The sequence below is a fragment of the Equus przewalskii genome, chromosome 17 (assembly GCF_037783145.1).
Source record: "Equus przewalskii isolate Varuska chromosome 17, EquPr2, whole genome shotgun sequence".
In the NCBI taxonomy this organism is placed as follows: Eukaryota; Metazoa; Chordata; class Mammalia; order Perissodactyla; family Equidae; genus Equus; species Equus przewalskii.
Window position 1 is genome coordinate 72,583,091 of NC_091847.1, and position 13,208 is coordinate 72,596,298.

The 13,208-nt window shown below is 43.0% G+C and overlaps 1 protein-coding gene across 2 annotated transcripts in view; it reads left to right on the forward strand.

Annotated features, from left to right (window-relative positions):
- The first annotated feature begins 6,943 nt into the window (after window positions 1–6,943).
- PLCL1 (phospholipase C like 1 (inactive)) overlaps window positions 6,944–13,208 on the forward strand; it is a 310,279-nt gene continuing 304,014 nt past the window's right edge. The window contains exon 1 of one of the 2 annotated variants that reach the window (XM_070580506.1): window positions 6,944–7,676. In XM_070580506.1, coding sequence (XP_070436607.1) covers window positions 7,434–7,676 — 243 coding nt within the window. In that variant the 5' untranslated portion in view covers window positions 6,944–7,433. The remainder of the gene's footprint in view (window positions 7,677–13,208) is intronic. The other variant, XM_070580505.1, reaches the window with a different exon arrangement.

Genomic DNA, 13,208 nt, shown 5'->3' on the forward strand with positions numbered 1-13,208 from the left:
CTGTGTCCATCAAGCGCTGTGCCAACAGGGCAATCTTGTGACTATAGTGGGAGGGACATTTCAAGCATATGTGAAACGTCCTGCTTGGGGGTATATAACCACTCTGTACACCTCACTTCTTTGGTGCCCTTTCTTCCTTTGGGAAGAAAGCCCCTGGGCCATGGTCCTCAGATTTCAGCTCAGAATAAACTCACCCAAATTTTCATTTATAGATTGGTTATGGATTGTTTTCGTCGACACATCCTAGGGTAGAAATCAGAGCAGATCCAAAGCAAGCCACTGCAAAATTAGAAGGATGCTTATAAATTGGAGTGACTTGAAATCTAGAACTAGACTGAAAGACAAGTGATAGGCAACTAGCCAGATCCAGCAAACCTGAGAATACCTAGCCTAGAATCAAAGACCAGATATGTCAACGTAGTCCTTGCAGCCCAGGGAAGTCACTCCAGAATGCAGAGCCTAAAAAAACAACCCAGCGAGAATATTAAGATTTTCTACTTACTACCAGGAATTCAGAGATGGGGAAGAGAACTCATTCTGGTAACTGCTTGCTATATATCAGATAAGCCTCTATGAAGTATTCTGATCTCCACTTTACAGATAAGGAAACTAAGGATCAAAAGAGTCAAAAGCTTGCTCAGAGTCAGAACCAACAGGGAGTGATGGAACCAGGATTTCAGTCCTAGTCAGAGACTTTGAAGCTTGTGTTCTTCCTGCTACACGAGGCTCATGGGGTTCAAGTCCAGTGACGGTCCTGTAGACTAAATCTATTCTGAAAAACCACTCCTTCAGATATGGGGCCACTCACATTAGCCACGATGACCTCTTCGCTCAACATCTGCAGTACCTCTATGTCATCAAGATGGAGTATGAGGCCGACTGATTTATCACTGGGTGAGGAAACACATTTATCCTCTCACCCACATATATGTAAGAGAGAATATTTTTATATTAAGAACCCATTCTCCTGATAAGTTCAAAGATGCTTTAAACATGAGCACAGGATTTTCAGCAGTCACATATACCTTTATATTCACCCATAGCACGCCTGGATATCCATTGTAATCATTTCAATTTGCTAGTTCAAGAGAACAGGATTTGTAGAATAATCTGTAGTATAAATATTATAGTAGAGTAAATATATACAAAGTCAATAAAAGAAAAGCAAAACTTAAATATATACTCTCTTAAAATTCAGAGGGTTTTTTTTTTTCTTGAAAGGTATTCCTTTGTCCCTTATATTAGCAATTAAGTGGGAAATTTCAGTAACTAAAACATAAAAGTCAACTAATTTTATTTCCAAGTACAAGTAAACTCCATTCCAGGATAATGGTCCTACAAAAATGAAAAGTTACAAATTGTTTAGATCCAGATTCACCAGTCTAATAACTCTTCAAAGTACTTGAAAGGCAAGAAATTTAAGAAATCTCTAATCACGGCCAATGTTCTTCAATGTCTGATGGATGCTTCTTCTTTCAGGTGTTGTGAAACCTATAAGATCCCAGGAGAACACAATGCCCAGGGGTCTGTCCATTAACACTGCCCTCTCAGGAATCACCCCATGTAGACTCTGAGGCTAGGATACACTATCGGGAGCCCCAGGCCAGTCATCTGGGAACAGTCTGTATGTGCAGGGCAAATGTCTTTTAAAAATAGACAGTCAGTGTTGATTTACTTTCTATGTATTAACTTACTTTGACATGGATCCTGGAGTTGGGGTTTATGTTATGATTATGCTCCCCACTGATGCAGAAGCCACAGAGGCATTGAAGACTAGTACCCCTGGAATGGCCCCCAGGAAAGCTTGTTTCTCTTCTTTCTCTATTTTGTTTGATGGCCTGGGTCTTTTCCAGGTATGAAGTTATAATATAAACCTCTTCAAATCATACTCCCGATGCCTGACACTTGCGATACAGGAGGGAATATGGGGTAGGTTCCACCTCTTCTCCTCCAACCCACGTAAATACCCCATTCTAATTCATCTGCCTGTGGTGGGGGGGTGGGGGGGTGGGGGGTCCTCCTATTTATGCCAAGACATGAAGTTTATTAATGCTTTTCAGCATCCTAGGACCCATTGGGAGAAAATACTGAATCTCATTTCTTTCTCTAAGGCACTCCTTTCCTTTCCTTTCTCCTTTCCTTCCATAATACAATGATGTATTACTCTTATACCTATCTTGTTAACCTTATTGATATGCCTTTGTTGCAATCTACCTCAAATCTTTTGAGAGGAAGAAGCAGAGTGCAATATTTAAATAAACACAAAATCATAATGCATGTTCTAAATTAAAACAGAAGATAAGAGTAAAGTATGGTCTCTTTTGTAAGCCCTTTTTAGTGCCTAGCAAGTTTTCAGGTTTATAGTTCTTTCATTAAGCATAATACGAGTTTATCTGCTTTACAAAAGCAGGAGTTATAAAAAGTGAGTCCTTTCTTTTAAAAAAAAAGAAATTCATTTGAGGCCAAATGTCTAATGAAAGCCGGATTGCTAGCATTTGCTGTGTCATTAACCCCTGTGAGAATCCCACCCTCCCTGACTCACCATGGATACAGCTGCCTCTACCCTTAGCCCACAGTGGAGGAGCACCAGCTGTGGAACTGCACTTGGGACTCCTGCCATTCTCTGTTCTCCATAAAATGTACTGGTGAAACTGTTCAGATAATGTCACATTGTTTTTGAAAGATTAAGGGAAAAAAAGCATGTTGCAGGAATCATCTGAAATATTAAGGAGAAGCAAAGGATTGAAATTTAATTTAAACTGTAAAGTGGGATAATAAATGTCAACGAAAACAATCCATAACCAATCTATAAATGAAAATTTGGGTGAGTTTATTCTGAGCTGAAATCTGAGGACCATGGCCCGGGGCCTTTCTTCCCAAAGGAAGAAAGGGCACCAAAGAAGTGAGGTGTACAGAGTGGTTATATACCCCCAAGCAGGACGTTTCACATATGCTTGAAATGTCCCTCCCACTATAGTCACAAGATTGCCCTGTTGGCACAGCGCTTGATGGACACAGCAGGTAGTGGGTCTGCCATCTTGGTGGGCGTAGCAGGAGGCAAGTCTATTGTCTCGAGCTGGGCGGTCACAGGTGAGCGCAGCAATCAGTTTCTAGCCTAAGGAAAGATGCTTAATCCTTAAAGAAATGTCAACATTGGGAGGGGGAGGGAAGTTGCACCTTTATCTCAAGGGCCTTTGTTCTTGCCATAGGGAATATCTAAAGCAGATATACAATGCATGCTCAACGGCCTTGATCAGGCCCTTTTGGAAAGACAAGGTCAAGCCGAATTAGGTTTATACCAAATGGCTTCCTCATATTCTCCAATATATCTTATTGCTTGCCATTTTTATCTGTCAGATGGAATTCTAGGATCCTTGAGGATGAGAAGTTCTATTGTGTGGGAAGCGACAGAGCCATTTTTCTTTATCAGAAATAGTTGTTTTGTTCAGTCAGAGGACTGCAAAGGTGAAGATTCTGTCCATAAACATTTACTGAGCACCTACTCTGTATCAGGTGCAGTTGTGGGAGCTGGACATACAGCAATGTACAAAATAGACAAAGTCTCTATGCACATGCAGATTATGTTCTTCACTTCAGTGGGACAGAGATAGGGGGTCAGTATGACAGAAGATATAAGTAGACAATTCCATGGACAGGATAGTTTATTCACAGTGATAAAATCCTACGAGAAAACAAAACAGAATAATATGTGCAACGTGGTATCTGTGTGGGGTTGAAGGAACAAGTTGAGATTTGTGGTCAGAGAAGGCCTTTCTGAGGTGGTGACATTTGAACTGCCAATTCATTACTCTTCTTCACATCCCTTCCCCCTGCACCCCTCAACTTCCAATCTGTCAATCAAGTGATTGCCGGGTGACTTGGTGAAAGGGTGGGAGGCGGGAACTGTGGGTGATAGTAATTTGGAAAATGGGGGTTGTTAATGGAGGATTATGAATGTGCCTGTGGCTGCTGACTTAATCAAATCTGGCTAAACCTTTCTCTTAGTCTCGGGAGTGGGGCCACAGAGTGGAATCTGTCCCCAGGTAGGAGCAGGTTCAATGGAGGGTTCATGTTTTTTTACCTGCAAGTATGAGTATCAGGAGAAACCTTCGGCACTTATGCTAGAAGACAACAGTATGACAGACTTGCAAGATCAGGATCGAAATATTTCCTCAAAGTAGAATGAGTTAGACAATAGCCTTTAGGAATAGACACTCAGAGTAATGGATTCAGAGGTGTGTGTGTGTAAGAGAGAGACTGAGCATGTACGTGTGTGTGCATTTGTGCCTGTACATGAGAGTGAGAGAGAAGGCTGCTAAGGGAGAGAAGAGAAGAGTCCAACTGGACATCATCAATTGAAACTTAAAAAATTTTGGACACTGTATGCTGTACTTTCTGGTTTCTTTTGTTTCTTTTTTTTTTTTTTTTTAAGATCACTGCCCTTAAATGTAAGTAAGGTGACACTAATTTTAATACTTTAGAAAACAAATTATTGAGGCCAGCCCAGCAGTTAAGTTCAGTCATTCTGCTTTGGTGGCCTGGGGTTCACCAGTTCAGATCCTGGGTGCAGACCTATGCACTGCTTGGCACGCCACGCCATGTATGCGTCCCACATATAAAGTAGAGGAAGATGGGCATGGATGTGAGCTCAGGGCCAGTCTTCCTCAGCAAAAAGAGGAGGATTGGTGGCAGATGTTAGCTCAGGGCTAATCTTCCTCAAAAAAAAAAAAAAAGAAAAACATTACTATCAGAATGGTATACAAACCTGTAGGATGGGAAATCCTTGTAAATGATATTAATGCTGTAGGACGAGACATTGAGTGAGATAAATGCAGTTTTACATTTCTCAGAGGACAACCCAAGACGGACTTTTTGTTAGGGTAACAAAGAAAAATGAATCCCTGAAAGCAACTGTAGAAGACAGAAGGAAACCACAGTAATAGTTGAATATCAAAGAAAAAAATGATAAGCTAAAATAGGTTGTGTTTGTGAGCATAGCAAGTAAAAATAGTTCCTATACAAGATAGTTGAGAATTCCCTGAACTAAAGCAGATGAAGGACATGTTTTAAGTCTGGGGCCCTTTTACTTCCTTCTTCCAGTCTGTGGGTTATAAAGGCAGATCAGTTGAAAAGAAAACTGAATTGGGTTTCCTCTCCTGTCTTTTACATATCAGGAAGAAAGAAAAAAGCATTTGCTATTATGCATGCAGTTCTCAGAATCTCACTAGAGGGTGGTGTTGGTTGTAAAACCAGAGGTTACTAATTACAGGACATTCATTGCTGGGCTGCATTTATATTTAAAGAAAAGGTAAAGTACAGCCTTTTCAGTCTTCCCTAAAAGTTGGTAAATGTCAAGTCTGAACAACAACCCCCCCCCCCCCCCCCGGCCCCCCACCCCGCCAAGGGCCTCTTCCAGTTCTGGCTGCTTGCAGGCCCCGAGGAGGAGCCAGATAAAGTAGTGAAGAGATTACTGGAGGAGTTAAGTGGCAGATTCTAATTTCAGCTCCTATGCTACCTACCAGACAAGAAACTAATGCTCCCTGGGCTTTCATCTTATCTGTAAAATTAAAGCGCTACCCTAGATGATCCCTAAATCTCCTTGTATCTCTCAAATTCTGAGATTTTAACAAATTCTGGGCCTAAAAGCTGAAGAATTTCTCATGTTCTTGGCCAAAGGAAAACATAACATATCTGTTAAATTATCAATAATTAGGTGCCCGCCCCATGGCATAGTGGTTAAGTTCGCGGGCTCAGCTTCAGCGGCTTGGGGTTCACAGTACCTGATCCTGGGCGCAGACCTATGCACTGCTCATCAAGCCACGCTGTGGTGGCATCTCACATAAAATAGAGGAAGAATTGCCACAGATGTTAGCTCAGAGACAATCTTCCTCAAGCAAAAAGACAATGATTGGCAACAGATGTTAGCTCAGGGCTATTCTTCCTCACACACACACACACACACAAATTATTAATAATTAAAATATAATTTAACGTTATAAATGATATTTAATATAGATTCTAACATTAAAAACCCCTTTAAATTAAAATGTCAAGTCTTCTGTCCTTACCAGGGAAACTCAGAGCCATCATTTGCATCTATCTGAGCATTGTGGGGTTAATTTCAGTGACAATGCACATCATCCAAAGATGTGTTTCTTCTTGGTGGCTAGCTTGCTGGAAATGAGCAAAATATGTTTATACAGCATTATCTAGACAAAGGAGGTGGAACCATTTTCAAATAGGGATCTTTTAGGATAGAAACTAAATCCCTCACCTCACCTTGTATTTAGCCAACTTCCATCATATCTGTGGTTTGTTAGGAGTCAGCTCTCCAAAGGGATACAGTGGGTTCAGTTTCCTATTACCGTCACCTGTTTTATCTGATTTCCTTTCCTTGTCATATTTATTCACATTGCAGAGTGAACTGAAGATCTTTTCATGGAAGCTAAAGCAAGTTATTCAGTTCCAGGGTTCCAGTAAACCCTGCTTTATCTCTGCATGGACTTAACTTCTAAGGGTTGGCGTGAGAGCCTGCAATTAACCCCCGATGGAGCAAAGCTGCACTCTGTCGCCTCAAACGCTTTGGTATTAATACTCAACACCCTCTTTCCTCGAAATTGCTTTTGCTTTGCAAGCTTTCCTTCCCCCACCCCTGGATTTTGTTGCATCTTCAGGCTCATTTCGAACATCTAAACTTCCCAAAATATACACGGAGAGCCTGCGGGTGCGCACACGCGCGCGCGCGCTCCCCACCTCGCTCGAGTACACGAGCCCGGCTGGGCCGGCTCCCAGTTACAGACCACATTCCATTCTTCGCGCTCGGGCACACCCCTCCTCAGTGGGGATTGGTCGGGCCGACCCCCGCTCGGCGAGGCGAGGCTCCTAAGAGGCCCAGACGCCTGCCAATCCCCACGGGCTGTCAAAACAAGTCTTCCCTCCCTGTCACAACAGAGCGGAGCGGAGGCCGCCGCCGCCGCACTTCCTGGGGCCGCTGCGCTGCAGTCCGCGGGCAGGTGGCGGGTGCGCCGGGCCGCGGCCGCGGTCGCCGGGCTCCGGCCCCTCTCCGGCCTTGCACGTCCCGGCCTGGGCCCGACCAGGCGCCGGAGCCCTTTGTCTGGCGCAGAGCGGGCGTTTGCATCACACTTCGGACACCTCCCTCTCCTTTTCGCCTCTCCTTCTCCTTCCCGCTCACATCTCCTCTCCATCCCTGCCGCCATCCCCCCGCGGACTGGCGGTCTCCTGGACCAAAGCCGCGGACGTCTCTACCCGAGCGATGTCTCCTCTCCAGAAAGTTGCCTCCGCCGCCGCCGCCGGGCGGTGAAACAAAGTCTGGCGGGGCCACCTCCCAGTGCGTGAGCGCACCCTTGCCCAGTGGCCGGGCTCAGCTGCCGGGCGTGCCGTCTCCCTCCGGGGAGCCCGAAACGCGCCGGGCCATGGCCGAGGGCGCGGCCGGCAGGGAGGGTCCCGCGCCGGCCGACGCAGCCGGGGGCGAAGACGACCCTCGAGCGGGCCCGGACGCCGCCTCCGGGGACGGCGTGGCGGCGGCCCCTGGGGGCCGAGGGAGGGACCGTCGCAGCGGGGTCGCACTGCCCGGCGCTGCAGGGCCCCCGGCGGACAGCGAGGCCGGCCTCCTGGAGGCGGCGCGGGCGACCCCCCGGCGCAGCAGCATCATCAAGGTAAGGGAGGCCGCGCCGCCCCGGGGCGTGGGCGTGGGCGTGGGCGCTGGGTGGGTCGGGGGCCGGGGCAGGATGTACGGCGTCGGGAGGCATCGCAGGCTCGGCATTGTTTTCTCCCACCTCCTTCGTTACCAAACCTCCCTTCCTCATCCGGAGGTTCCCAGACTCAGCTCTTGGCCCCGAGAAGCAGAAGTGACTTTTTTTCCCTGATAGCGGAGGAAAAGTTCCGCTCTGCGACTTTGCGTTCTGATGGATGTTTTCCTCATTTTCTCTGAGAGCTTCATTAAACCTTTGATGAAAGGAGGAAGGGAGGACTCAGCATAAATCAGACCCACGGGGTGGTTGTACACCCCTCTCCTGTGAAAGGTTAGCTTTTCCCGCACAGTAGCGGAAATGCAGAGTTTACCCTCAAGTGAAAAAAAAAAAACCCCAAACCCAAAAACCGTCCAGACTTAAATGACCTCAAAATCCCAAGAAGCGTGAACTTTCTCGGCAGATAGGCAGAGTTTTCACTGGACCCTGTGGCAAAGTGAAAAGCGATAGTGGAGCCGTGAGTTTTTGTGCTGCAGAAAGCGCGACCCAAAAGCAGTCAGTCCCCTAAATGTAGTCTCGTGTCCCTGTGGTTACCACCGCATCCAGGGAAAACGCTTCCTGACCGCTCAACTACCGGCCAGGGTTTCCCTCCATCCATTTGGCAAGAAATTTATTAGGCTTGCCTCTCCCTTATCTCTTTCTGTTTTCCTTCCACTTGGGGCTTGTTTCCGGTTGAAGATTTCATCTTTCGGGTGCATGACTTCGGAGTAAGGTTTCCTGGAAGTCAGAACCCTCCCACAAGCTTTGGAAAAGGGCCTTTCAGCATAAATGCATGTGAATGATATGCATATGAGATTAAAATCGATTTTGGTAGAGCAGTCAGTATGAAACTACTTGTATATAAAAGAGAAGCCAAAGATGATAATGAAAGATGGACTTGGAACTTACTTGCTGTGCTAATACATTCAAAACCCTTGTTCAGGTTTAAGCTGTGTAACCACTGCAGAATGCATGTCTCTTTCTCAAGCTCTAAATTGGAGCTCCCTCCTCCAGTGTGGGTAGACTGCTCTCACAGTACATCTATCCAGCTCGCTCCAAGTATGGTCTAGGCTTTTCCCCAACACTGATACATGGAAGTTTAAAACCAACAGAGAGGGAGATTTCTATATTGAAAGAAGAGTGGGTGGTAATTGCAAATGACTTGTAGTAGTTTCTGTTATTTTGTGACTTTTAGATTATGTGAAAAGAAGTGTTCAATTCTGGGTGTGAATTTGGATAAAAAGCAAATGATCCTTTTTTTTCCCTTGTAACCCACAGGTCAGAAAGCCTATTGTTTAGAAACTTAAAAAAAAAAGGTCACAATTAGGAAACATATATTTTGGATTCTAAGATACTGATAACTACATGTGGTCCTCTGTGTGTGAAAACAGGCATCTCAAGAGAGTTTAAAATATACCATTATAAAAAGCAGTGGGCTCTGTAGTGTTGTTAAAAATAAAAGGAACGAGTGTAAGGAATATACAAATTCTTGCAGCTAAATCTGCAACTTTTAAATTGTACTATGTGCTAGTTTATATTCTCAGAAGAGTCCTTGCTGACTAATGGTGCTTGTTTTGAAGGTCTTTTTGTGACAAAAAAGGAGGGAGGCATCAGAGTATCAACTTGATCTTTTCCCTATTTAATAGTAAAATAAGTGTTTAATAAATGACCTTTAAAATTAAAGATGCTAGAAAATGAACTGAATTATTATTATTATTTTAAATTAGATTTTATTGGAAAAGTAATATATGCATATGATAAAAACAAATGTCGCAAAGGAGTATGAAAAGAAGACTCCTAGCCACTCCACACTCTTGTATACATAGTCTACTACCATAGCTGTTAACACTTTCTTGTGTATCCTTCCATAAATATTCCGTGTATATATATTCTTAAGTCTCTATACGTGTCTATAGTGAACTACTGATGCTCCTGATTTATATAATAAAATTTGGCTAGAGTTTTACAGGGCTCTTATCTTCAGATTTGCTCCAGACATTTTTGATGCCTAGAAGGTTGTTTAAGGTCATTGTGATAGGTCAATTAATCTTCAAGGATAACCTGGTAGGTCACAGTGGGCATCGGTCCTTGGGGTCTATTCCCAGAGGCCTTCATTCCCTTCTAGTGGGGAAGGAGGCAGGTGGTGGGCTCTCTTTCACTCCCTCTCAGAGATCAAGGACCTTTCTGTCTTAAATCTACTGCCCCATAGTTTGTTCACTTCAGCTTACTAAAAATGAGAGTTCCTAAAAAATGTCTAGATCATATAAGAAATATGTAGCACATGTTCTGTATTGAGAGAAAAATATGTTCTTCATAGTTTTGCCAAGAGTTCTTTTTATTTGGCGTAGAAATATACACAAAAAAGAAAGGCTTTAGTACATATTACATTAAGCAAACTATTAAATGCTGTTCCAAATAGCCTTACTACAGTAATAATTGATATTCATGATCATAACTCTGAGCCACTGAAAGATTATGAAGCATCAAATATGAAATTATTTTCAGCTCATTTTAGGGTATTGTTTCTATTCTAATTATTTGACTGCTAATTCTCTATTAACTTGAGTATTAGATAAATCAGAATAGTGTTTTCCTCTGTCATGCCAGAAAACAGACTCTCTCGTATATTAATAAAAGGAATGTTTTCAGTAAATTTGCCCTCACTAATTTGTGAAAACATGTGTTTAGTTAATTTCCTTCTCAGCTGATGAAAACAATGACAACATTTATCTTTACACATCTTCGGAAAGTCTTCTTTTTACTATGATTGTGTTTCTTCCCTTCTATGCCCAGTCCTAAATTTTAAAAAATTTAATGTGAAAATTAAACTAGGTTCTTTTTACTCTGACCATTTTTTCTCTATGTTTTTCTGTGATTGTTTTTGACAGCATTGACATTGATAAATGTTGCGCGTTTTTTGGTTAGTGCATTTTTGTATACCACAATATTGCAATAGACTCCATCTTAATTGCTTCTTGATGACTTGTGGTTTAAAATGACAAGTTAGTTACATGTGAGATTGGTACCATCTAACAAGTATGTACTATTGTACCTTTGAATATTTCTACTTAAGAAATTAGACCATTTATGTATCTGGTACTTGATATCAAACTTACATGTTTAAAATATTTAACATTTTAGATTCTAATTTATAGCTCTATAACTCTGTAATGTTCTGAAAATAGAAAGCGGTGTAGCTTAGTCCCTGTACTAGATGATGGGGATTGAGATACACATTTTTTTTTTTTTAAGATTGGCATTTGAGCTAACATCTGTTGCCAATTTTCTTCTTTTATTCTCTTCTCCCCAAGGCCCCCCAGTATATAGTTGTACAGTCTAGTTGTAGGTCCTTCTGATTGTGCTATGTGGGATGCTGCCACAGCATGGCTTGATGAGCTGTACTAGGTCCGCACCCAGGATCCAAACTGGCAAAGCCCTGGGCCACTGAAGTGGAGTGTGTGACCTTAACCACTTGGCCATGGGGCCAGCCCTGCACATGTTTTTAAAATAGCAGTTGTGTTTTCTTCCATTATATGTAACATATGAAGGATTCAATTTTTTTCCATTTCCTTTTGATTCTACTTAAGTATGAATTCTCTAGAAGAAATTATCACATGGATCTCATGCACACAGGTGTGTGGGATGAAGACAGGAGTTGGGAGTGAGGTGCTGAGACCTGCGCCGAGGCAGCTAACATAATGGTTTTCGGGTTATGTATGTCCTGTCTTGTTATTTTTGTGTCATGGCCTTTGTCATTCTGTCCTGTTCATTGTGGGGCTGGCTGGCACAGTGGGTTTCTGAACCACAATCTCAAAGATGTGCTTTGGGTACCTGTTGACCCAAATCAAAATTATGGCTCTCCTCAGAGGGGCCAGGGGAATTTTATTCACTTTTATGAAGTGCTGCTTACTATGAATCAGGTACTAAACTAGAAGTTTCCATACATTATATCTCTTAATCCTCATAGCAAACCCTCTGAAGTAGACAAGGGAGGCACAAAGACCTACCGATTCAGCGTGGGGTCAGGATTCATACCTGTGTCTACTTGACTCCAGGACTTGTGCTCGTATGCTGATTCTCAGGTACAGGACGCCCACAGTCCGTGAATGCTTTCTAGGTTAGAAACAACACGAACATAGAAGAGAGGGGCGGAAGAGTCTGAATCGTGGGCCCCAAGGCTTCTGGGGTGAACTCCTCCCTGCTCCTCCCCAATTCAGAACACCTGGAGGTGGGTGACTCTAGCAAGGGATTGCAAACTTTCCTATCTGTCGTCATTTTGTGAGGCCTGCACTGTTTTTGAAAAGGCAGAGCAATTTGGCAGATGTTCTGCTTGTTGTCAGTATATGGAGAGCACATCTGTTGTTTTACGCTGGGCCCTCTTCTCCCATGCCCTGCAGACGGTTGAGTTTGTGAAGGGTTGTATTCTCTTTTAGATGGATATATAGAGGAAAGTACCTGGGGGATGGGAATATGTATTATTCTAGGGGAGTGATGGAATAGATGATGTTCAGTTGCAGCTCTGAAAGTATTTTTTTATAGAGACAGTTATGATTGAAAAATAACAATTTTAGGCACATTATAAGTTAAATAGGCTTCCTTAGATTGGCCTGGGAATTAATCAGCATTTATAGACTTTTCCTTTGCCTGTTGAAATATGTGTTAAAAGTTTCAAATAACCAACTTATGGGTGACTTTTGGAAAAACAACCTGATTGTACTACAGAGCTGGCCAGCCTTTATTATAAAGGGGTGCTGTGAGCATGCCGTGGTGGCTTCAGTTGGGGGGTGCTCCTTCTAAGGTATGACTCAGCTGTATTAATAGCATTAAACTTCTTGGGTGGATATGTTTTGTTTTCCCAGTAACTACAGTCAGTGTTTACTTTCTTTGAAATTGTCATAGAAACATGGTCACATTTCACCTTAGAAGTGGTTACTTCTCATTGTAGTGCCTTTCTGATGTGATTTCTTATAGCATCTCTCAAGAGAATTAGGAATAGAATTTAAAGAGGCCTGTCGTATTTTGATGAAAGATTTTAGAAGTGCCTGTTGATTACGGTTTGCTACTACTACCAGAATTTACACTATTTGTTTTCCTTCTTGGAAAATATATTAAGGTTCAAAAAGTTTAAGTTACATAGCCATTGAGGGGTTAAATGTACATTGCAATTAAGACCAAATGGTTGTTTTCCCAGCCTTTCTCTTTTTACATTAGAGATAGGTAATTAAATTTTGTGCAGTAAAATGTCAAATGAACATATATTGCCAAATCACACCTCAGGCACAGCAGGGTGTTATGAAAAGACATCGGGAGACAGCCGATTTTTTCTTCGGTGCTACTGAACAAACAGTCCATTAATGCTTCTAGGTAATGCTGAGCAACTGGTCAGGCTGCAGGCAGGGAGTAACTCCAGTTAAGAACTGCAACCATCTTCCCCGTTCCCCCAGGGACTTCTGTTCAACT